Raw genomic sequence first — 26620 nt, forward strand, 5'->3', positions numbered from 1 at the left:
CACCCAGCTGCCCAGGGACTCAGTGCCTGTGTGGAAGATGTCTGTTTGCTCTACAAACAGAACCGTGTCCTCGCTCTGGAGGTCCAGTGGAGCATTTAGTGGCATAAAGATGAAATGTCTAATTTGTAGAACCTTCTGACATGATTACATTCTAGGTTCTCAATGTTTAGTGTTGTGGTGGTTTGAGAGAGAACGCCCCCACAGGGGCATGCACGCTTAGTCCCCAGTTGATGAACTGCTCGGAAAGGATTGCCTTGTTGAAGAGTTGCCTTAACTCTTCAACAAGATGAGTATCTTTAATTTTGTTGACTTACATGTAAACACGAAGGTTTAACTTTATATCTACACTGGCAAGAAGCATTTGCCCTTTGCTTCCAGGTGTGTCGGTATGTGGAGGGGGATTTTAGTAGGAGGCTGAGCTGCAACTGTCTCCTTGGCTCTTGCAGTGCCCTAGAGCGTGTGTGTTTTAATCAGACAGCCACACACGCACCAGGCAGAAAGGTTGTGGTTCAAGTGTCCCCTGGTAAATTCCGCAGTAGATCAAGGGATGGGTAAATCTATCTGGCCTGGGGACATAAGACAGGATTTGCAGAAGAAGAAGAGCCAGAACTTAGAAAACAAACCCAGGTGATGGGACACAGACAGTAGATCCCAGCTGGCACTCGCAACAGTAAAACGAGGAGTTGAAAAAGAAACCACACATGTGCCAGTGGTCCAGAAGACAGACCTGGCACCCTCCAGACAGACAGATGGCATCTGCTATTGTCCGTGTACAGCTCATGGCGTCTTCCCTTCTCATCCCAGGTACTGTTATGTCACCCAGGAACCAAGAGAACCCTAACTTCCAAACAACCTCTGCAGGAGGGAGACAGGCATCCACCTGGCCTCCTGTGAGGGATCTCAACAGATGGTAAAGTCTGCGAGCACAGTCATTCCCCAAGGTGCTCATCAGTTGGAACTTCCTACTCCATTGACCTAACATGTGGGATCATTTAACCTCTGACTTACTGGGTCTGTTTGCTATCAAGGAGTCTTCAGATGGCAGTAGGCAGTCTTCCGAAAATGGCGAAAAGAAAGGTAGAACCGTGGCAACCTGTTCTGCCTTAAAATGAAATAATTTAAAGATATGTCTGCCTTTGCTTTATGCTGTTTTCATTTAGCAAAGTAATTTACTTAGATGGTGAAACTATTTCATGTCATAGAATGATTTCTCAAGATAGTTGTATGTTAGTATACTACCAGCAAGATGTTTGCAGAAATTTATGAGCCATTCTGTCTTTAGAAATACCAAGTTCATTGCATTAGCAATTGTCTTGAATGTAATAACCTATCCCACCAAGTACGGTTTACATCTAGGGAGGAGTGGGCCTACAGCTCAGTTACTAGAACGCTTTCCTTTCTTTTTATTTATTTATTTTTTCTCTTTCCTTTCTTGATTGAGGTCCTGAGTCCAAATCCTCAACATTTTAAAACAAAACAAACAAACAAACAAAAACAAAAAACACAAGGGATAAAAGTATAAATCACATTATAAAACTAAAATTTGTAATTATAAGAAAAGAGAATTTAGGAAAATATTTTGTATCTTGCTAGCATATATTCTAGGCACAGGACAGCAAGGCATAATATTTTCTTGAGCACAGTCCATAGTAAGGATTAATAAAAATATAATTATCATCACAATGGCTCCTTTGTGAACAAGAAAAGATGCTTTTCTCTCTGGAGATGTCTTTGGGGGAGCGGTATTTCTACTTTCTCTTATTGAGCTTATTTAGATTAGCACACCATGACTTTTTCCCACACCATATTCAAATAAAATCTAACTGGGCCATGACTGATGAAACCACATAGAGTAAGTGTTGTTTCTACCTTATGTTTTACTGCAAAGGATGTTTGTTTCAACCTCTTGCTGTGCCTGAAACTTTTGAGGGACAATATTTTTTACTTTTATTTTATTGTTTATCTCTCTCTCTCTCTCTCTCTCTCTCTCTCTCTCTCTCTCTCTCTCTCTCTCTCTCTCTCTCTCTCTCTCTCTCTCTCTCTCTCTCTCTCTCTCTGTGTGTGTTATGCACATGTGAGTGCAGGTGCCTGAAGAGGCCAGAAGAGGGCAGTAGAGCCCCTGGAGCTGGAAATACAGGCAATTGTGAGCAGCCAATTTTGAGTGCTGGGAACTAAATCCAGATCTTCTGGAAAACTAGGTAGCAGTATCAACCACTGAGCCATTTTTTCCAAATTCACTGTAGAACAACTTTTGAACATAGCTTAAATTTTTTTAATGCAGTCATCTTAGCCACTGAAAAAAGAATCAGTTTAGCTTCCCCTGATTGGAACTAATTCTTCATTTGTATACTATTATATTCATAACTTCTTTCAGCCAAGAAGGCCCATGATTTTGACAGTTTTCACTCCTCAACTGTTACTGACACAGGCAACAAATGTATTTCTGTGTCATTGACACAGAATGACAAATGAAAAATCTATTATACTCAACAGTCACTTAGTGAATCTTTATTGAGTTAACCCTTATAAACAAACCAGCCATGCACTTAGGAAAACACACTAATATGTACCCTGTACTTGCAATAAACACTAGCAAGCCAAGACTCTTTCTAACTAATAAAAAAAGTTGAGTTCTTATATAATAACTAGTAATTTTATCTGCATTCTATTTGTGTATTTGGTAAAAGCCTATTTGCAATTTTAAAAATAAAACTGTGGTTCTTAAATGTAATTTATGTTGCAAAATAATGAATTGGGTAATATAAACTTTCATTAAATTTACAGGAAATTGCCAGACAATGCTGTGTTACTTTCTTCCCTTATCGTGAATGATTAGAATTAGTAGCAGAAAAGGATAAATTTTCCAAAGCACTTATCAAATGCAATCACTAAAAGCATTCTTTGTCTTGTGTTTAAAGAGATGGGCTCTCCAGTGAGATGCCTGTCATGCCGTGCACACATTACCATTTCGGAGGAAGGATCTCCGTGATTGTCCTCCATTTAGTGGTGGTAGCGTCTTCTTTTCCTGGCTGACGAATGTATCCCACTTGACCTTGTCACAGCCTCCGAGCTCCTTGACTTTCTGTAAACAACTCTCCAAGTACTCCACGGGGTCTTCTGGCTTGGAACACATCAAGCCATTCAAAAGGCTCTGAAATACATACATAGAAGTACAAATAAAACCTAGTGTGTTTGTCCTGGTTTTCTTTCTATTGCTGTGGTGAAAATCATGACCAACAGCGTGGGGAGGAACGAGTTTATGGGGCTTCCGCTCCCACACCACAGTCCCTCGCTCAGAGAAGTCAAGGCGGGCACTCCAGCAGGAGCCATGGAAGAGCGCTAGCTTGGCTTGTTCATCCTGCTTTCTTATATAGTGTGGGATCGCCTCCTCAGGGGTGTTACACCCCACCCCACCCCCACACACAGTGAGCTGAGCCCCTGCAGACGGCTTATAGACCCACCGGACAAAGGCTTTTCTCAGCTGAAGGTTCGCTCTTCCTGGATGACCCAAGCTTGCATCAAGTTGACATACCCACCAGTGCATATGATCTTTGTTAAAATGCTGTTGTGCCTTAACTCTACAGTCCGGCTTGTTTTCAGCCTTTTCTTTCTTCTTCTTCTTCTTTTTTTTTTTTTAATTATAGAAAATAGTTGATGTCGTAATGACGTTTTCATACCTACATGTGTTTTGCTCATGTTTATCTTCCTCTCTTGTTCCCCTCCCATGACTCCCCTCTTACCTTCCAAGAGGTCCCTACTCCACTTTCATGCCATTTATGTTTTTATGTATAGCTAAGTCTAGATTCCATCCACAAGACAAAATATGTAATATTGGTCTTCCCCACCCCGTTCCTTCTCTTCCCTTTAGTCTCCTTCCTCCCCACAAATAACTCCCTTCTATTTTGATGCCATTTATTTGTTTGTTTGTTTAAATCTAGTTTTTTTGTTTTGTTTTGGTTTGGTTTTTTTTTTTTTTTTTTTTTTTTTTTTTTACATTAGACAAATCCTGTGAGATGTGTCTTTTTGGTCTGGCTTATTTCACTTAACATGATTTCCAGTTCCAATCACATCTCCCATGTCCCTGAAAGTGACTTAATTTTGTTTTTATGTATAACTAGTTAAAACTCTGTTGTGTATATATACCACATTTATTTTTATCCGTCCATCTGTTGATCAACATCTCAGATCTTTGCCTGTCAGTGTGACAGAGTCCAGAATCTTCGCCTAGATCAGACCGGCCTGAGGCATGTTAGTGGGATTGTGAATGGGAGACTCAATTGATGACTGGTGTGGGAGGGCACCCCACTGTGGGCAGAACCATCCCTAGGCAGGTAAGCCTGGGCTGTATGAGGAAGACGGATAAGCAGAGCCAGGAAACCGCTTTCATCCACGGCATTTGCTTCCTGCTTCTGTTTTTGCCTGAGCTACTGTCCTGACTGCCCTCGGTGGTGGATTGCTACCAGGAAGTTTAAGATTAAAATGACTCATTTCCTTTTTGAAGTCGCTTTTGTTTATCATCTAAGCTGGTTCTGTATCTTGGTTATAGTGAATAGTGCCACAATAAAGATGGCTGTGTGGGCATTTGTGTGGTGTGCTTAGATTCCTTTGCCCAGGAGTAGTTTGAGGTCATGTGGTGGTTATATTTTGAATATTGTTTCTTTTGAGCCAGGGTCTTGTGTAACCTAAGCTGGCTTTGAACTTGCTATATAGTTGAGGGTGACCTTTAACATCTGATTCTCATGACACTGCCTCTCAGGTGACAGGATTCCACGTGCACCGCTACATCTTGTGCCTGATTTGAACCTGGATTTGGGCCGGCACTGTACCAGCTAAGCTGGATCTTCAGCCCATTTTGAGCCAGCTCCATACTGGTCTCCACAGTGGCTGCACCCCCTGAGCAGCGCGTCAGGCAATCTGGCCATGTCTCCCTGCGTCTTGTCCAGCGCTTGCTTGATTTCTTCACAACAGCCCTTCTGATCAGGGGAAGTGGAAGCTAAGTGATCAGGATTTATTTGCATTTCCCTAATGACTAAGGGTGTTGACCACATTTCCTTTACTTTCTTTTATAGTGGTACCTTGGTCTACATGTCTGTTTCTATGCCATTGCTATGCTGCTGGTTGTTGCTATGGCTGTATAGTATAGTTTTAAACAACCAGGTGTGAGTGGTACCCCGGCATCAATCCTTCTGTTCTTGCACTTCCTCTAGTAAACAATTTGAGTTGAAACTGTGTGTGTGAAAGTAACTTTTATTTGCCTGTGTCAATTGATGTTTACAAGGCTTACTGCCTCCCTCTGCTAACCTAGGCCTAATATTGGAAGCTTCTAGCCTGGGTACAATCTAATCTAGACCTAGACTGTTGTTAGCCTCTGAGACAGCTCACAGCTCACGCTTTCTTGTTCTTTCTGAACTCTTGTTGGCTGGTTCAACTCAGCTGTTCTGTCTCAATCGCCTCTCCTGGCTGATTGATTCAATCTGGCTTCTCCCTCAGCCTCTGACTGAATTGCTCTGCTTGGCCTCAAACTAACTCTACCCATCTGTTCTAATCCTCTGGCTCCTCCTCATTCTCTGACTCACTCTGACTTCACCTATGTCTGGCTAGTTCACTCTCTGAAACCCATCTCTGTTAAACTGTCCTGATAAAGCTGCTACCTCCTCTCCCTCTCTCCTGCCCCCTCTCTCTTTCTCTCTTGCTCCCTCAAATAGCTTCTCTTTCCTCTCTGTTCTTGTGAGAGTTGGACATATCCTATTCCGTCAAATATTTATCTGGTTTGACATCTTATCTGTCACTCAATTAGACACCAATTGCAAACATTGGTGGTTCCTTCTACAAACTAACTTTATCTTCATTGTTTGAGATTAAAGGTGTGTGCTAAGGCCGTATCTGTATTCCAGCCAGAGTAGCCACTTCGCTGGATTAAAATCCCTCTACAACTAAGATTTGATTGAGGATTTAAAATAATCCCGTAACTTCTTGACCAGTCACTTGCATTTTGTTGGTTTTAATTTTTTTGAGACAGGGCTTCTCTATGCAGCTTTGCCTAACCTAGAACTCACTATGTAGTTCACGCTGTTCTTGAACTCATAGAGTTCTACCTGCTTCTGCCTCCTGAGTGCTGAGATTAAAAGTTCAAATCAACATGCCCAGTACCAGCGAATTTTCAGCTCGGCATCCTCTGCCTTTCAAATAGCAAGGCCACTGTGCACTTTAATACAGATGAGTCCCATCAAAGCAAGATGAAATGCATCATGGGAAATGTCCTTGTTGTCATTTGTTTACATCCTTAAAGTTTTATTTCGTGTTTTTAAGTCTCTAAGCCTGAACTCAGTTGTGAAGTGGGATTTATTTTAAAGAACCCCTGCCCAGATCTGGCCAATGGACAGGACATTCTCCACCGTTGAGTGGAGAATGCGGTCTGACTTTCACATGTACTCTGGTGCCCCATATTTGACCACGTCCCCTGGATGGGGAGACCTGGTGCCACTCAGAGGAAGGACAGCAGGCTACCAAGAAGAGACCTGATACCCTATGAGCATACACAGGGGGAGGAGGTCCCCCTCAGTCACAGTCATAGGGGAGGGGAGTAGAGGGAAAGCGGGAGGGAGGGAGGAATGGGAGGATGCAAGAGAGGGGATAACCATTGAGATGTAATATGAATAAATCAATAAAATATATTTTAATTTTTTAAAAAATTTTATTTATATGTTGCCTATTAAGTGTTTCACATGTAACATATGCTGAACAAATATTGGCTTTAGTTCTCAACACCATGGTAATTATCACAAAGCCTTCTCTGTGTGCCTAGGCTGGCCTGTGGGCCCTTTCCTTTCCGTTCCTATCAGAGTCGGGATGAAACACCACACTTGTCACTTATGCTGAAACACTGATTTATGATCCTGTTCCCTAAACTATAAGATTTCATCAAAACAGCGTAGGCCCCATTTGCTTTTTAGTCTCAAGCATCTGATACTTTCTTCCCTGGTGTATAAAAATATATATATGTTGGAGTTTTATGATAAGGACTAAAGGATAATTCCAAACTCACACTTAAGTGAGACTTAAAATTAAATGTGGCTGAAAAGATGGCTCGTTGGCTAGGATGTCTCTGTTGCCTTTGTAGGAGACCAAAGTTTGGTTTCCAGCACCTATATCAAGCAGTTTACAACTGTTTATTCCAGCTCCAGGGCATCTGACACCTTTGGCCCTCTACACTCATGTGCATAAACAGAAACACACACACAAACACACAAAGAGACACACACTCTCACACATACACACACTTTAAAATAATAAAAACAAATTTAAAATTTTGATATCAGAGATTTTTAAAATGCTAATTTTTGTGCGATGCCTATCTACAGCATCTATTACAATTATAGACGTATGCTGTTGTTTGTTTTTAATTCATGGTGCCTTGTAGCACCACGGGCAAGAGGTCTGTGAGCTCACAGGTAAGCCCTAGAGTAGCTGGAGCTCTTAAACACACAGCCTTCCTCAGTGGAAGACGTTGATAATCTGGTGATCTTCTGCTAGTCTTTGGAACCAGCCTTCCCCAGAATCACCACCCCTGCCCCCCAATTCCCCTACTCCCCCATCCCCCACCCCACCCCAGAATCCTAAGCTTTGCTTCTCAGTCAATGGAATCCATTCCTCTGCTTATCACAAGGCCTTCCTCCGTAGGCCTGTGCCCTGAGCACAGTCTCAGTCCACAGACTGATTCCTGTGAGAAAAGTCACAAATGCTTTGCAAAAGAGACTTAATGAAGAGTTTGGATGGAACCACGCTTAAAGCTTTGTTGTGATAGTTGTCATGAGGAAAAGTTTCCTCAAGGTTTTATTGTATTTAAATAAGTAAAAAATAAACCACTTTTCATCAGACTTCTGCAGTTCGAGCCAGCCCTGGCTACTTTGTGCTGAACTAAGTCTCCTCCTGTCTCACTCAGTTGTGTCCTTGCCAGTCACAGAGCCTGGTGGTGGTAACTAGTGGAGACCAGTACGCACTAGTTCCCAAAATTTCTACATCTTCAAAAATGGTGACTCCTGGGAACTGGTCTGAAGTGCAAAATACTTTTCTTTAGGAAGCTTCATGGAAAAAAGCATAAATTATTCTCACCTATACATTACTAATGTATAACGTACACATCCTTGGGAAAGCTGACAAAAATGAACATAGCTTTTAATTTTTAAATTAGTATTGTTCCACTTTCCCCAAATGGCAGGCAATTCCTACTAGGTGTGGGTTTGGGTGTGCAGCTCCTCAGACGAGGTCAGCTGCTGAGGGGGCAGAGGAAGTGGCATGCAATTTCTGAGAAGCAGGTTAGCTCCCACGACCTGTTATTCTCTGGGCCAGGACCAACCGCAGCCGCCCACGAGGTTCTTGGTGTCTCACATGAACTCTCTGTGTGTGCTCACTTAGGTGTGCTCACTTAGGTGTGCACTCAGCCCTGTGGGCATCACTACTTCTTATTTTGGGGACCAGGAAATCATGTTTCAGAGATATTAGTGGCTTTCTCAAGCTTATTTCCCAAAATGGTCTTAGGTTTAGGACGCTAAGCTAGTTTCTCATAGTAAACTCATATAATCACCCTCAGACATCTTATAAAAACATGTATGGGGTTAAAAAAAAAAGCCAGGATTCTCTGTACCCCATATATATTCCAGCCACAATATTAATACTTAAAATCCAGGTCTCTTAATTTTGTCTTTTTCTAAAGCGTAAGTTGGGTGGCTGTATGCAATGGAAGTTGCCTGGGAGACCGACATTTCAAGTCTCCCTAATAAAACTGATTCTTTGAAGGGCATTGATTTTTAAAGGGGACAGTGAGCAGCTCCACTCTTTCATTAGTAACTTAAGCCTTTTCTTAGTAGCCAGCACCCCAGGACTGAAGATAAGCAGTAGATGATATGTTTTAGTTTTGATATTACTCCTCTGAAAATGTGAGTAATCTGATCGGACTTTCAATAGTGCTCAAATGAATTGCCAAATCTTTGCTCTAAGGTCCAAGATCAACACTCATGTTACAACGCTGTAGGAACGCCGCAGAACCATACGAAAGGGTTTTGTTTTGTTTTTAAGTTTAATTTTAAAGTGGAAGTACTTGTCAACTACAAACCTAGCAGATGTCTTGTACCACCCAAAAAATATGTAGGGTTTTTTTGTTTGGTTGGTTGGTTTTGGTCTGTCTGTCTGTCTGGGGTTTTGGCAGGCACCTGGTTAAACTTTATCTACTTAGATCAGTGTGGATCAGGCACAGAAACTGTACTTTAGAAACCTGAGGTGTTTGATTTTTGTGGTCTATACTCATCACATGGACCGGCAGGCCCTGCTTCTCTCTGGGCTGTGCACTACAGACTCCTGTTGGGTCTTCTCTTTGCTGTCCAGAACTCAATCTCAGTATATGGCATTAGTGCCTCTCAGGTGAGCGAGCTGACTTCCTTTTGAGTGTGGATGCTATTTTGAGACATCCCATTCATATGCAGAAAAGACGCCAATGAAAAGATCTAAGCCCTAACAACTACCTGCCGTAGCTTATTTGCATACACAGTATAGAATTTCGCAAACAGGCCACCCAGGTTCTCTGTAAATTACCTGGCACCAAAGAGGAGAAACAATCCCCATGGTTTGCAAGGTTGCTCTCCTATCCTTCTTTTAGAAGCTAGAAACAAAGTTGGTTTCAGTCTTAACATTTATGATATTTTTTTAAAGCTCTTCATTTCCATGTTTACAAAACAGCAAAAAAACAAAACAAAAACCCACCAAAAACCTCTCAAGCTGTAATTATGGCACCCGTGTTAAACACAGTTTTATTGGGAGAGATTATTGTATAAATTATTTTCTTAAGAGACACGCTTTGCTTTGTGCAGAACAAATCCCCTAAACAGGAAAAAGTACAACGCGTGCCTTTAGTTTATTATATCAGTCTATCATTTCCTTTTAAATGGGAGGGCAGGTTTCTCAGAGCTCATCCTAAGAAGCTTGGGTTGGTGTCATTCTTTTTAAGTTCTCATTTTTCTTTGTAACCTAAGCAAAAGCGCTTCAGACTTAGGAGTGTTTTAAACTCAATGTGAGAGAAGACTAAGAATCAGTACTTCTCTCTGGGAGGGCGGCTGTGGTTTGCGCCAGGTACCTTTAGCTCATATCTGGAGCCTCCTTTCTCACATTTTTTGAATGTTACCGCACCCCTAGGTCGCTGCTGCGGAAGCTGCTGCTACACGCTAGCAGAGACCAGCAACAGGAGTCACGCCTGTCTGGTCGCTCCCAGTCGTACCCAGCCTGTGTAGGTGGGCGGGAGGCTGGGGCTGAAGGCTGCAGCTGGGAGGAGCGCCTGGAGAACCTTCCAAGGGACAGCAAAGGCGCTCAGGAGTTCATTGACTGGCGGCGCAAAGCTTCACCGACCCCGGAGGTAGCATTGCACTTGATCTGTTGTGGTGTGTGTGTGTGTGTGTGTGTGTGTGTGTGTGTGTGTGTGTGTGTGTGTGTGTGTGTGTTTTCTCCCTCTCCATCTTAATCCCTCTCAAGCCATTGCCCCCCCCCCCAACACCCGCCCCAAGAATTCCTTAGTCCATGCTTTCTCTTCCCTGCAAGAAACCCAAAGCTTGGCGCCTGGAGTGCCTGCTGCTCTGGAACCTACAGTTTCCTGTCCTGGCTCAGTGTGGGCGACAGTGCTCTCACCTGGCTTGACCCTCAGCCCCAGAGAGTGCTGCCAGGCCACTCCGGGTGCCCATGTCTGATGGATACGCTGGGGGCAACCTGCATCCGGAACCCGGCTCGAGGAGGGAAACTTGATCCCAAGATATGGGTTTCGATGCCCGCATTTGGAAGGGACCCTAGCAACCCGCGGGAAAGGCGACTTGTCTAGGGAGAGAGAATAGAGAGCTTCTGCAAGCGCCTTCATTAGGTACCCCGCACCGGAAGGTGCGGCCAGGAGCTGGCCCTCTCAGCACCGGGAATGACCACTGGGGTCCCTTCGGCCACCCCTGCCTCTTACCTCGAAAAGCTGAGGGATGTCCCTGCGGGCCAGGTACTCCTTGGCGTCGTTGGTGTTCATGGCTGTACCGCGCGTGCCGTGGGGCGCAGGCAGGGAAGCTCCCGAGGCTGGGGCTGGCAGGGCGCAGCCCTCACTTGAATGAGCGCAGGCCAGGGTCCACTCGGCGACTCCCGGGCAGCTGTGCGGTCCGCTCTCCTGTCGCCCCCGCGCCCGCGCCGGTTCCCCCGCCTGCAGCGAGCAGCCGCGGCTTCCCGGGCGCAAGGGAGCGCCAGGGGAGGGGCGCGGAGGAGGACCACGCGGCCGACGCCACCAGCCGACGCCTCCCGGCTCTGCGCGCTCGGCCCGCGCCTCCCGAGCCCGCTGCAGCGGCCGCCAGTCACGCTGTGCAGGCAGGCGCGGGGCGCGGGGGTGGGGACGCGCCGGCTGCAGGCACTCCCCAGCCCGCAACACGGCCAGGGCACCTGGGAGTCAAGGACCCAGCAGTTGGCACGGGACTCCTTTACACACAGACGCGCGCGCGCGCGCGCGCGCGCGCGCGCGCACGCACACACACACACACACACACACACACACGCACACACACACACACACACACACACACACGATTACCCTGAGTCCCCCAGGAGCTCTTCCCAGAGGGAAAAACCCAAGTCAGAGAATTCATATATTCGTCAAGTTATGGGAGTTGGGAGTTAGGGAAGGAGGGGGAAGGGTTTCTGTATCTGGCGTCATTTTTTACATTTGAGTGCCAGTCCTTAAGGAAAGTTTGGCTAGCTGGTTTCTCATTTCCTTAAACACTTGAGTAGAAGGTCTGAAATGGTTAGCCGAAGAATTAGTGAGTAGTCAAAGAATCCCTTCAACCAGGAAAAGCTGAAGGAGGAAGAAAGGAGTGTGAGTCTTGGGGAGCTGGAGTCGCTTTAAAATAGAAAGGGCTGGAGAGGTGGCCTGAATGGAGTTGCTTAGATTAGGGCATCACGTGGCCATCAGAACCCTCTATTAGCCTAAGGCTAATAAGTCCTACCCAAGGGTGGTAGGTAGTCCTCCGGTCACCACCAAGGTGTGCCCATCCTCCCCACAGCTACCAAGATGACTCATTTCCCACATAAGATGTCTTTTTACTGCCTCTCTGAGAGATGCTCCAGGTCTCCTGCGAATGTGATCTCTAAATGCTTGCAAGGACCCCACTCTGTGGGCGGGTATGTGGCGGAAAGAAAGCGAAGGGTGTGGAAGGACTGGCCTCTGGGGCCTGATGGAAAGCAACACCGTAAATACTTCAAATTCAAAAGCTCACTGTTTGAATGTCTGTTTCAAGTTTATCTTAAAAGATCTTTTCTAGTCCTGTTTCTTGCCACACGAGCCGAGCCGCTGCAGCTGGAGCGTGGGGATGGCAGCAGCTTTACTTGACCAGAGCGAGGGAGTTCAAAATTTAATTAGCCCAATTTGTGAATTAAATTAAATCGGTGAACACTTGTGGAGCCACATGCCATACCAGTGCGTCATGTGGCAGTCTTGATGGAAGCTCTGAGGACACTGGGGTCCTCTGTCAGAGCATGGCTCTACTTACCTTTCTTTAGCTTGTTTGGCAGCCCTCTTTGGAAAGGAGCCAAAGCATCTCTGCCCTATGCAAGCGTTGCCACCATCCTTGGAAAACCTCAGGGCTTGGGGACTTAGTGGACCTTGAAGCACAAAGGACTGAAGGGGTCAGTTCCTGTAGGTGTTCTCCAGGTCGGCATTTCCTTGGTACTGTTGCCCTTGTTCTGGTTTGTTTTGTTTTGAAGTGATGCGTGGTTCTCAGTGTCTTTGGTAAAGCCAGCAAGTGACCTGCAAGGCCCCTGGAAAAGGAGGTCAGGTAAGAAGAAACACTAGCTAGCTTGAGGAAAGAAGCACGTTTTCACCAGCCTTAGAGAGTGGTAGTGCTGCTCTCTGGTGCTCTGGTGTGTGTGTGTGTGTGTGTGTGTGTGTGTGTGTGTGTGTGTGAGAGAGAGAGAGAGAGAGAGAGAGAGAGAGAGAGAGAGAGAGAGAGAGAGAGAGAGAGAATGAGTTGAATTAAGAGCAAGACACTGGCCATTATTATTGTAGACTGTGGCCTCACAGGGAAGGGCTGTCATACCTCCGTATACTTGGTAAACCCTCAAGGCAGGAAGAGACCAGACCCCACCCACAGCCTTCCCAGAAGGCCCTAAGGGTTTCTAATGGCCTCTAATGGTCATTTCCAGCCCTAAGATGGGAGAGTAGCCAAGCCCTGCCTTACAAGTAAAAAAAAAAAAAAATCCCACCAATCCCTGAGCTCACCCAAGCTCAGGACTTGAAATAATCCCAGCCCTCAAAAATCTACACCCTGGCTAGCTGCACCCCCTAAGACATCCTATCTAAGGCCTGCCTTCTGCTCCACTGCCTGCAGCTTCTCACACTAGCCCAGGCAGCCACCCTCCTGGCTTTTCCCCTTCCGATAGATCTCTTGTGTGAGGTTTGTTGTACAGTGTGACTCTGTGGTACTGCTGGGCTCCCAGTTGCCAGGATACCTTTCGGAGCAGACTGCAACACTTACAGGGGCCACAGGCAGAAAGCACAGTGCTTAAAGGCTGGCCTGATGGTTTGGAAGACGCCGGGTAGGGCAGGCACCAGAACACGAGTCCATCCTTGCCGAATCTCAGCTGTCTTACCAGCTGGTTAATGTGATTCTAAGGCTGGGCGTAGAAAGAGCTTGAAGCCCTTTGCAACGTGGAGACACACTCTTATGAGCTCCAACAAACTGTGCTTTACTCCCAAGTCTGCTTGTTTCTTAACAACTAGCACATTATGACGTTTCCCCACATTATATTCAGATAAAAATACAAGCAGGTCATGACCAAATAAGTTTAAAAAGACAAAGATTTTGTGGGGCTTTTCTCCCCTCTAAATTTAATACAAATTGCTCCAATCCTCTTCAAAACCTTTTGGCACACCTCTAACTTTTTGTAGTATAATTAAATTTGTCTTTTCTGTGGTCACATTCTGGGAGATTTTGCCAGTTTCTGAGCTATGGCAGTAACTAAGACATACGCCACTCCTTGCTGGCAAGGAGCCTAGTTTCCATCTGTGAATGTGTGTAATAAGTGTGATGGGGGCTCGATGTTGACCAGCCTGATGACCTGAGCTTGTTCCCCAGGGCACACATGCTTGGAAGGAGAGACCTAACTCCCAAGATGTACCCTCTGGCCTCTGCACACATGCTGTAGTGCTGTGGCCCAGGCGCATCAGTTCTCATACACACACACACACACACACACACACACACACACACACACACACACCTACAATGTAATAAACAGTTTAATTAATACAGTGAGAAAAAAAAGCAAATAAAATGGACAAACAACATCAGACAGTGATGAGCAAAACACAGATAAACCACAGGGATAGAAGAAACACAGGCACAAAGGCGGGAACCCATCTGCCCACAGCAAGTGCGATGGGGAAATAAAAGCTGACTCCATTGATTGGAAATGTGAGGCCTGGGTCTAGACCTGCCCCGTGGAAGGGGCAGAGGAAGTGGAAGTGCAGATAATCACAGGATGATGACAGGGGCGTTGCAAGAGGAAGGAACCTTGGGATGGAGTGTTCCCTGAGTCATCCATGAGGAGCCAGATGACACACAGTGTCTCAGCAAAGGGCCAGACCTTCTGGGCTGAGGCGGAGGGCCACATGCCCACCCACACAAGGAAGGCATGAGGGCTCTCTGGTACCCCACTAGACTCTAGACTAGTGGTTCTCAGCCTTCCTGATGCTTCGACCCTTTAATACAATTCCTCATGTGACCCTCCCCCCAACCATAACATTAGTTTTGCTGCTGCTTCACAACTGTAATTTTCCTACTATTGTGAATTATAACGTAAATCTCTGTGTTTTCCAACGATCTTGGGCAAACCTCGCCAAAGAGCCTTTATTCCAAAGGCGGTCGTGACCCATAGGTTGAGAGCCACTGGCCCAGACAGCTAGCAGGAGCCCACACTCAGTCCTTCAGTGAGGCTTCCAGCTTAGCATGGAAGACTTTAGCAAGCAATTCTTACAGAATAAAAGGCTTTGCAAATGGGGAGCAGCGGGGGTGGGGGGAGCGTGGTAAGAAAAGGCAATGAGGGTATGATCAAAATAAACTAGGTATGAAATTTTGAAAAGCATTTGTAAAAGAACAGAAAATCTTTATTGGTAACATTTAAATGAATAAAAAGGAAACATTTCTCATGCTGAAATTGCCCTTCTCCCTCATGGGGTCAATGGCAGGGACCAGACTGGTTTACCACGCTTGTATTATGACAACTTTGGCCATGAAACGTAGCAATTCATTATTTGTTATGTGTCTGCACTGTGCTAAGAACCTTACAAAGTATACAATGCTACATATTTGTGCTCATGTCATCTTAAAAGTTAAGACAACATGTAAGGTATATATTATATTCACCGTGTTAATGAACTTATCAAAAATCAGAGCCTAATTCCGAGGTTATGGAGCAGCAGCACCGGTTTGATTACAGCCCAGTGCCGTACAAGCCTTCTCTTAACACACCAGCAGCATAATGCCCGTGTGCGTGTGTGTGTGTGTGTGTGTGTGTGTGTGCGCGTGTGTGTGTGTGTGTGTGTGTGTGTGTGTGTACTTGGGTGCTCGTGCACATTTGTGTGGAGGATAGAAACTGACTTCAGGTTTCTTTCTTACTCACTATGTACCCTCTTTACTGAGGCAGCATCACCCACCATACCTGGAGCCCATCATCGAGTTAGACAGGTAGGCCTGACAGACCCAGGACACCCTGGCTGTGCCTGTCCAACCCTGGTATGGCAGGCATAGGCCACAGTCACGGCAGCTTTCCCCCACCCTCCATAAGCACTGGGGATTGAATTGAACTCAGAGCCTCATGCTTACGTGGCAAGCATTTCACCCGTAAGCTCTCTCCTCGATCACACTATTACTGTTTTTTTATGGGGGGGGGGCCTTTCCATTGTTCCCTTCTGTTTTTCAGCTGATATCAATTTGCTTTGGGGTTAATGCATCATTTAAATCAGCAGCAATATAGTAACAAACTTACACCGTGGATTTTCCAAATGTTGAAAGTTCTTTCCTGCTTGAAAGACCTGTGCTTCCAGCAGTTGGGTAGAATGTACATCACTTCAAATCATTACACTTTCGAGTGTTGGATTTCTCATGTCCAACACAGAAAATGTCTGTCTTTTAATTATTCTATCTTCTTCACTAATTTATAATCTGTTGGACCATTTACATCTGTAAGAAATTTGGAAAGTTTTTTTTTTTTTTGTTTTAGTTTTAGTTTTTGTTTTTTGTTTTGGCTTAGAAAAAGTACTAAACATGTAAGACCTGCTTCCACATATTTGGATACAGTTTTGATAACTGCATCTCTGGTTTACAAGCAGTCATTTTTAGGAGGTCTTCCTGAAGCTTTGAGTTTTGTGGTACTTGAGCTATATGTATTAGTCTCTTAAATCTGGGACAAACACAGGACAACATAACAGTGTGTGACACAAATCTTCCACCAAAGAGAAATTCTGCTATGTTCTCTTTCCACCATACACAGCCTGGGCACTTACGTGCTAGATCACCAGCAATTCTTGGGTTAGGATTTAAAAGACTGAAAGTTTTCACAGTGTCTGAAAGAATTAAGGAAAATTCCAAGTTGAATAGTTTTAATTTGACACCAAAAAGGGGCTGTGGTTTGGGAGAACCTTACATTTTTATTTTATTAATTGATTGTTAAAGCAAAGTGCATTCCATGATTCAATGTTTATGAAAACCGCCTATGTTTCCAACCCATTTCTGGAGCTAGAACTACAAAGCGCAAGACAGAAGGAGTTCATTGTCTAGTAGAAAGAGAGAAATGTGTATCAACGAGGTTTAGATAAATGCTATATTTCAGCGATTGTGTGGATACGCAGAAGAGATTCACAGTAGGGACAAAACGAGTAGGCACCACATAAACATACGTAATAAAAACACTGAACAGGAACAGGCGTGGTGGTGCACGCCTGTAATCCCAGCACTCGGGAGGCAGAGGCAGGCGGATCACTGTGAGTTTGAGGCCAGCCTGGTCTATAAAGTGAGTCTAGGACAGCCAAGGATACACAGAGAAACCCTGTCTTGAAACCCCCCGCCCCCCGCCAAAAAAAGACACTGAGCAGAAACCACCAATAGACTTTCTTTCCATTTTTTTCACCATCCTCAAAATAGTGATTGTGTTTTGCCCTCTGTCCCTTCCAGCTTCTTGGACCAAGACAGCTTTTCACATACTTTATCATCACTGTTCTTACATACATGTGTTTTCTCTGTGTCACTATCATTTTATATGGCTTTGTAGTCCGTTGAGAGGCTTGAACCAATGCTCCTGTCTTCTCCCAAAGATGCACATTTTGGTTTACTTCTACTATTATGCTATTATAAGCAATTCTGGTACAAACTCCATGCATATTTTTTTCACATTTTAAACTATCCCTTAGTATAAACTTCCCAAAGTGAGATTGCTAGATGAAATGGAAAAATCATTTTGTGGTTCCAGAAAGAACTGATCTATTTGTAGTGCCATAAGTCATGTTTTGAGTAGATGAAAGATCTAGTTTTGTTGCACTTTCCATAATAAGGAATTCTGTATTCATCACTCATTTTAATCAAAATGGATAGAAGTTGAACATTGAGACAATTCCATCAGAACTTTTGCTGGTTCCTGTCTTCTAATGTTTGACCATTTTCATCCTTTCTCTCATTGTTTACCTTTTCACTGCTTTCTCATGATGATACCTTTATTTATGACTTAATTAAATATTTATTATGGCATTCCGCATTATAGTCCAATTAATCCCCAAATTGGGTTTTTAATTGGCCGTCAGCACCCTTTGGAAGGAAGTTGGCTTTGTATTGGCACAACACAGTGCGGCATGTTACATATCATGAGGCCACGAGCGAAACACTGAGCGCGTTGTCTCCTTTACTGGCACATAACTTAACGCAGGCACTAGTTCCCCTTCTTGCCAAGAAGAAAATGAAGCCGAGTCTCAGATCTCATGAGTAGAGAGAGATTAAACAATGCAACGAAAATCAGTTCCGTACATACTTCAGATCCAAACGTAAATGTTAAAGCCACATGGCTTCTAGCTGATGAAGTTGTTGGAATGAAATGGAAAACAACAACAACAACAACAACAACAACAACAACAACAACAACAACAACAACAAAAAAAAACCGCTAGTAACAAGAGTAAGAATGTCCGATCATCAAAGGATAAAATTAAAAGTGAAAATGCATCCGATCAAGCAGGAGGTATATTCTTAAAATGCATATATCAATTAGTGACTCAAATACATAAATAACTTCTACAAATCAATAAGAAAAAGACAATCCAATGTAAAACTTGTCAAAGGAGTTAAGCAGACACTTCACCAAAGACACTGTCATTGTCCATAGCTTTTCTCGTGATGGAGAAAATACGATGGCTAGCTTTAGCTGTTAAATTGATAAAGCCTAGAATCACCTTGGAAGAGTCTCAGTGAGGGATTATATCATTGGCTGGCCCATGACCATGTCTCTGGAAAGAAGGAATGTCTTTTTTTTTCTTTTTTTTTATTAATTTATTCATATTACATCTCAATTGTTAGCCCTTCCCCTGTTTCCTCCCATTCTTCCCTCCCTCCCACTTCCCCCCTTCTCCCCTCCCCTATGTCTGTGATTGAGGGAGACCTCCTCCCCCTATATATGCTCTGAGAACATCGGGTCTCTTCATGGTAACTTGCTATCCTTCCTCTGAGTGCCACCAGGTCTCCCCATCCAGGGCACGTGGTCAGAAAGGGGCACCAGAGTTCGTGTGAGAGTCAGATCTCACTCTCCACTCAACGGTGGAGAATATCCTGTTCGTCGGCTAGGTCTTGGTAGGGGTTCGAAGCTTACTGCCTATATTCTCCTTGGCTGGTGCCTTAGTTTGAGGAGGACCCCAGGACCCAGATCTGCCTGTCATAAAGTTCTTCTTGTAGGTTTCCAGGACCCTGTGGGTCCTACTATTTCCCCATTCTTCCATGCTACTCTCGCCTAAAGTCTCAATAGGATGTCCTCTCCTCTGACCCACTTTCTTGGTAAGTAAAGTTTTTCATGGTACGTATCCCTTGGACTAGTGTTTTGATGTGAGTATATACTGCATGCTGACGAGGAACACTCCTTCATTGCTGGTGGGAATGCAAACTAGTACAACCACTTTGGAAAGCTATCTGGCGCTTTCTCAGAAAAATGGGAATAGGGCTTCCTCAAGACCCAGCTATCCCACTCCTTGGAATATACCCAGAAAATGCCCTACCACACAACAGGGACATATGTTCAACCATGTTCATAGCTGCTTTATACATAATAGCCAGAACATGGAAACAGCCTAAGTGTCCCTCAGTAGAAGAATGGACTAAGAAACTGTGGTACATTTACACTATGGAATACTACTCAGCTATTAAAAACAAGGAATTCCCTAAATTTGTGGGCAAATGGATTGATCTAGAAATTATCATAATGAGTGAGTTCACTCAGAAGCAAAAAGAAGGAATGTCTTAAGGCCATCAATGTGGGGAGATCCCGTTCACTGTGGGTGGCGCCATTACCTATGTAAGGAGGCTCATGACTGTTTAACAGTGAGAAACTGAGATATGCACAAGCAGGAAGAATGTGGTCATTCATTTTTTCTGCTCTTAATTCCAGCTGTGATGTGATACCTGCTTGACGTTCCTGCCTCGACTTCTCCGGGTGATGGGCAGGAACCAGGAACCGTGAGATAAGTAACTTTCTTCCCTAAGTCATTTTTTGGTCAGGGTGTTTTTTATCGCAGGAACTGAAATGAAACTGGGACAAAATGCAAACTAATATCACAAGACGATACCACTATGTACCACTGGAGTGCTTAAACTGAAATAAAGTAAAAGATGGCAATTTTCAGCTAGTGAGCCTGTGGAGCTGTGAGAGCCTGCGGTGCTTTGGGGGAAATGTAAACCTGTGCTGCCACTCTTCATATAGTGTGTTCTTCACTGTCTGAAATAGCCCCAAGCTGGAAGCCACAGCAGCACACATTGTGTTTTACTCACAAAATGCAGTCCGGCAAGCACCAAGAATCACTGGTCTCCAAGTCCTTGTTGAAATGGATAAGCTCTCAAATGCTTTGAGTGAGCGTCAGATAAGAAGTATTCACCCTGTCATTCTATTTATATGAAGTACAAAATAGTCACACGTAAACTAGTCACCTTAGAACCTGCCGAGGTGTTTGCCCACAGGAGACAGAGTGGCCGGGAGCTTGGGCGGTCTTGGTGGGATGGTTGCTTACATTCTGTTCCTAGATTTGGGAGCAGGTTTGCTTGGCTGTGTTCACTATGTGGATGGCCATTCAGCTGCAAAAGGGATTTTCCTGCATGTATCACACTTCTACAGAGACTTAGTCAGTAAAAGTAAAAGGTGACAGACCATGAAAACCCGAGACCATTCATAAATCCCTGGCTTTAAAACTACTCCATGCAGTTTTGTCATTGAGTGATTGAACCTCAAGAGAAATCTGCAATCCACAGCCATTTGCTCTGGCCTTCAGTAGTGCATTTAGAGTCAACACTATGTTGTCCATCGTAGGCCATAATCTGTTTCCAGTTTATTTCCTCACTGGTTCTGGACTCCTCGAAGGGAGGGACCATGCCCTATAATCCTTTACCTTTCTGTGTTTTGGACAACGCCTATGCCAAAATAGGCACACAAGGGTAGAGAAATGAAATGCCTGTATCTGAGCCATAATAAATGCTTAAGAGTCAGTCAAAGGAATTTATAATGGAAAAATTAAACATTTTAATACATTTGAAAACAAGCACATTGAAGCCTTTGGCACATTCAGCATGCTGGCTTGAGTTAACCCCTTATATGGATTCCAATTTTACCTTACAGGAATATCTTTAGATACTAAGAAAATTTAGCTCTAACAGTGTCTTTATAATATCTGGAAATGCAATACTTTAGAAGTACACAATTGAGCCACACAAACCACAGAAAATAATACGGGATGATTCCTTCAGTCAACAGATGTTTCTTGAGGACTTGATATAAACCAGACACCAATGGCAGGAGCCAAGCTGAGTAGGATGCACATCTGGACCAGCTCGGTGTCTCAGCCATAGATGAGCTGAATGGAATCCTGACCTACAGGCTAAATAAGTTTGTTTTTACAGAATGCAAATGACACATTGCGTTTCCGTTCTTTTTTTATATCATTATTGATAAATGGCATTTCTATAAGCCTGGAGGCCTGAAGCGCTATACCGCACATCTGTGTCAGAAACATCACACCCTTCTGAGTGTCGATATTGTCTTATTTTTATGTCTTTACCTTGTGGCTTATGAACAACGCATTAGTAACACATATGTTAATCACCTAGGATCAGCAATACACAACCTTTCATCCAAGGAATAAAATGTGATGTTTCTCAGCAGTCACAAGTCAGTCACGTTGGTGTGCTAGAATTCTTTTTAAATTACCAGAATCTACCATCTGCTGCTGTTTTTATCTGATCTGTTCAGCCACATTTCTTCTGTTAACTGTTGTCCTACAATATAATTAATTAATTTCCATGCCGCTTAAGATGGATGAAACTACAAAACTAAAGATGGAGTAGAGCTCTGCAAATCAGTGATCATTTTAAAGAGACTCTTGCCAGGTAAGGCTGCTCTGCTACTGTGTGTGTGCGCGCGCGCGCGTGTGTTTGCGTGTGTGTGTGTGTGTGTGTGTGTGTAGGAACCCACAGAGGCTGGAAGATGATGTCAGGTCCCCTGGAGGTGGAGCTGGCTCTGACTTGTGTAGATCCTGGGAACTGAAGTCTGGTCCTCTAGAAGAGCAGCAAGGGCTCTTAACTGCTAAGTCATCTCTTCAGCCCCTGCGTAAAAACGTATGCATGTTGAACATGGACATCCTCCTCCTGTTTTTAAACTTAACAGGGTCAATTTAGTTAGATGTAGTTAAATTTAAATCCTATCGGAATTTTAATTTCTTTATTCAATGAGCCACGCTGCAAGTGCTCAATAGCCACAGATGCCTAGTAGCTACCACACTGCAAAGGTGTAGAACATTCCATTACTGTATCAAGACCTACCGATTGGGTCTGCATAGAGAACATACTGCCGAGTTCACAGCATAGAGCTCTAGGCACCCCACAATTGCACTCTAGCTTCCTCTTTAGATAGATCTTCCACCGTACTGGTCACATGCCAGCTGTGTGCCCTGACTTTCTTTGTGTGTTTCTGAGCCTCAAGTTGGTTCTCTCAGCTATAACTCAATCCTTTTCTTTGTACTCAGTGAAATATTCATGAACCATTGAAGCCCATTTACAGAAAGTGTCCATAAAAGCCAGTGACACCTAGTGGGCTGAGTTTTCAGCCCTCTCTCCTCTTGCCTTGAACCTTACCTACGAACGTTTTTGATCATCACGTGTTCCCGTGGCTGTGCCCCTACGCAGCTTGTCACTGTGCTTATACATAATGCATACTCCAAAGCAACTTCAGGCATTTCAAATGTTAACTCTATCTTATGTGTGTCTATAGGCCCATTGCTTAATGTGCACTGAATATTAAAATTTTACTTGATCCATTATTTTTATGATTATTTTTGTCATTGTTATTTTGAAACAGAGTCTCACTATGTAGCCCTGGATATTATGAAACTTGCTATGTAGACCCAGCTAGCCTTTAAGTCACAGAGATCACCCTGCCTCTGTCTTCTGAGTACTGGGATTAAGTAACACAATGTCATACTTCTAGAGTTATAATTGTCAAATATCGTCAGCACTAGGGCAGCTAGGCCAACTAATTCATCATGTCACAATAAAAGTTTCTTTTTTGCAGACTGGAGTTGAGGCTGGGGTATGTGAGTTGCCTTTGCCATGCTCTCTTATGCCACCAGGTAGCAAATGAGATGCAATTTTAAATCATTCAGACACACGAAATGTGTTTATAATCCCTGATAACTAGTTCTAGGTGCTAGGTGCTAGGTGTTTGACAGTCTTCCCTTCCAGTTGTCTCTGGTCAATGGTTTTACAGAATATAATCCACAAGGCAGAAAAGGGTGGTTTAAAACCGTGTGTATGCTTTCCAAAGACACCTACCCATCACTATACTTCCATCATTTAGAACCAAAGAAAGTCTGATATCAACTAATCTGTTTTCAAATGTAAGTTTCAAATAGACGAACAGAGATCCCCTGTAGTCTGAGCCTGGGAGACTCAGCACAGGATGAAGTGTGCCCTTTTAAGGATATTTTAAATTGTATTGCTCTTCTACAACTTCTACACCTTTTGGAAATTGACATGATTATTTGTGAAAATTTCATACTGACAAAATGCTGAATGTCCTAGTGATGGAATTACCACCAGAGGATGACGTGTTTCTATATCTCTGCTACCCTGAAGAAACACTTTCAAGAGAAAATGTTCCCTAATGTGGCCCTGGTGGCTTCTTGATAATCACCTACATCTTGATCACTGTCCCTCAATGAGAGTGGGCGATGACATCACCCAGTGCTCACACTAGACTTCAAGTATTCAGTAAATCCTCTTTAAACTTATTCCGAACACCTTGCCACCCATCTGTCTGGTGACCACACCACTGACACTTCTGCTTATGGCTTGACTGAATACCTTCATCTGCCCCTGTCTCATGTTCCTGTCTCCCGGGACGATGGACTGGCTACTCCATTCTTGCATTCACCTAACGCTTATTGACCATCGGCTGTATGTCAAGCATGTGAAATGCTTTGAGGAAGTAAAGTCACACTCATGTGGCAAAATGTCCGCCATCTCCACAGTAGAAAAGAGTCCTTGGCCAAGACATCCATACACCACAGGGCAACATAGTGGAATACAAGGAGCCGAACTATGGAGCTGCCCAGCCACCTTGCCTGCCTCTTCCTTACTCAGCTATCTGTGTCCACAAGTTATTAACTAAACCACGAATTTCTCCTGCAACTACAGGACCTGAGCAGTACAGGGATGAGGAGTAGAAGTTCACACTCACCCTTGATTACTTAGTGAGTTTGGGTACATGAAACCTTGCCTTAAAAACTCAAACCAACAAAATATAAGACGAAAATTCATGGTAACCCCTGACCCACTGAGCTCCTGGGAGGGAGTGAGCTGATACATGCAGAGCTGGGGTTTTCTTATTTCTGTTTTTGTTTTAATTTCTTGGATTTACCAAGACAGGGTCTCACTATGTAGTTCTGGCTATCCTGGAATTCAGTATGTAGACCAGGCTGGCCTCAGACTCACACAGATCACCTGTCTCTATCTCTCCAGTGCTGGGATCAAAGGCGTGCACCACCACACCTTGGCTGCACAGTTGAAATTTAATACAATTCCTCACCTCCAAATTATAGTTCATTGCTTCCTGAATTCCCATTTCTTTGGTTTGTTTTTGTTTGTGTTTTTTGAGACAGGATTTCTCTGTGTAGCCTTCGCTGGCTGGAACTCAAAGAGATCCACTTGCCTCTGTCTCCCCGAGTACAGGTGTGCATCGTGGCACCTGGGTGAATTTCTAATTCTTAACATTGATAAGATCCTGATTCTAACATCCCCTCTTCCCTCCTCCACATGATAAACTCAGATTAGGTAATCTGTTACCATGGACACAGGGACCTGATGCCTCCGTGTCTCTGCTGAGGCGATCCTTCCTGCCTGTATCACATTCTCTACCATACACAGCTATATTCTTCCTGCATCGACAACCTTGATAAGCACATTCTTCCCCCTAATGTTCCCTTCAGCATGAAATAACTATCTTCCACAAAGCCCCCAGCATTTCATTCCAAGTCATAAAAATATTGCTTTTTATAAGACATGATGCATTGGGTTCTAGAATGAGAGTAATTAAAATCCGTGCATTGAGAACTTGAACTGTGGCAACAGTTTGCATTTTGAACTTGGAGAAACCATGGTGGCATAATTTTAACACCGAAACGAAAAGAAACTCATGGAGTATAAAGACGAGATGGTTGGCTGTCTTAGTTAGCTTTCATGTCACTGTGACAAAAGGTCCAAAAGGAACAACTTCATGAAGAAAAGAGTCAACGTGTGTCACAGTTTCAGAGGGCTGTCTGGCCCTATGTGTTAGGGAGACACCATGCTAGCCTGTGGAAGAGACTGTCCACTTCCTGACAGTTGGAAATCACAGAGAGGGGATGCTAGAGTGGCCAGGATATGGCATAGCCCCAAGTCACACAGTAGGTATTCTAGTCCTCGTACTTACTCTCTTCTCACTCAGGAAGCTGAGTGTGTTTTTAAAGCCAATTAGAAACATTATCAATTTACTAGTCGTGAAAGCTTCATGCCTTGAGATCTCATGAATAATTTGAAGGTGGCCATTTTTGATCTGCACTTGTCATCCCTGCTCTTGGTAGGCACGGCTTTGCTTGGTGCTCCTCTTTAAACCATCTCTCGAAAGAACTGAGCACTAGAATAGAAGTGCATCTTCGGGGCTGCAAAATGTTTTAATTATTGAAGAAAGAATGGGTTTCCCTGGCAATGTCGTTTGCTTCATATGCCATTAGACCACTCAAGCAATGGAAATGTTAAATATTCATAAACAAGCAATACTTTCTGAGTCAACCGTTTGGTTCCATTGTAAGGTTTGCTTCTGAGGAGTCTGAGAATGCACAAGGAATTAAATTATTCATTACCAAACAATATGGCTCCATGTTTGTATTTGTGCAAGTTCAGTGGTTTTCTGACCTCTGAAAATGTCCACATTCTCTGAGTGTTAGGTTTGACTGGATGCTGACCCCTTATCATTTTCACATCCATGGTCAACAACAGGCAGGGTCTACCTAGAAGGTGCAGAGACGAAGGCAGTGGACAGCTATTTCTAGTTTTACATTTTTCCAATGCTACCAATTATACCTTCTTTTGCAGAAAGTGGTCTTTTTTAACTAAAAATATTTATTTATTTATTTATTTATTCTCTTTACATCCTGACTGCAGACCCTTCCCTTCCCCCTTCCTGGCCCCACACTATCACTCTCTTTCCCCTCCTGCCTTTCCTTTTCCTCAGGAAAAGGGACACCTCCCATACAAGTCATACAAGCCCCTGCACGTCATGTCACACCAGAACTAAGCACACCCTATTCCATTGAGGTCAGATAAGGCAACCCAGCTAGGGAAAAGTGATTGAAAAACAGGCAACCAACAGAGTCCATGTCAGAGACAGCTCACCTCCACTTGCTAGGGGACTCACATGAAGACTAAGCTGCCCGTGTGGTACATATGCGTAGGGTGCTTTGTGTTCAGATGTTAATTGCTTGCCTACTCCCCCAGACTCTTACTGTTTTATGAGTAGATTATAACATACCCAAATGTTGCAGTGTAACCTTGCTGCCAAACTATCCGTTTGACTACTAAAATGCCTACACCTGGGCAGGGCAGAAGTGAGGTAGGCGGATGTTGGGGGGTGGAGAGTGGGGCAAGGTTCAAAGGCTTGGAGGATGAAGGATCATGGGAAGGGATAAGAGCAGGAGACAGGAGGAAGAAACCTCCATGAGTTATTGTAAAGAAGAACCACGTGGCTGGGAAGAGTTTACTCTGAGGATAGGCGTGGCTGGAGAGAAGCAGCC

At 44.1% G+C, this 26620-nt stretch overlaps 1 protein-coding gene across 1 annotated transcript in view; it reads right to left on the reverse strand.

Annotated features, from left to right (window-relative positions):
* The window catches only part of LOC127206460 (adenylate kinase isoenzyme 5-like), a 76026-nt gene that overhangs the window by 33523 nt on the left and 15883 nt on the right, over window positions 1–26620 (reverse strand). The window contains exons 4-5 of the mRNA XM_051165736.1: window positions 10988–11448; window positions 2965–3151 (exon numbers count right to left, since the gene is read on the reverse strand). Coding sequence (XP_051021693.1) covers window positions 2965–3151; window positions 10988–11448 — 648 coding nt within the window. The remainder of the gene's footprint in view (window positions 1–2964; window positions 3152–10987; window positions 11449–26620) is intronic.

This window comes from Acomys russatus, chromosome 23 (genome assembly GCF_903995435.1).
Source record: "Acomys russatus chromosome 23, mAcoRus1.1, whole genome shotgun sequence".
Classification (NCBI taxonomy): domain Eukaryota; kingdom Metazoa; phylum Chordata; class Mammalia; order Rodentia; family Muridae; genus Acomys; species Acomys russatus.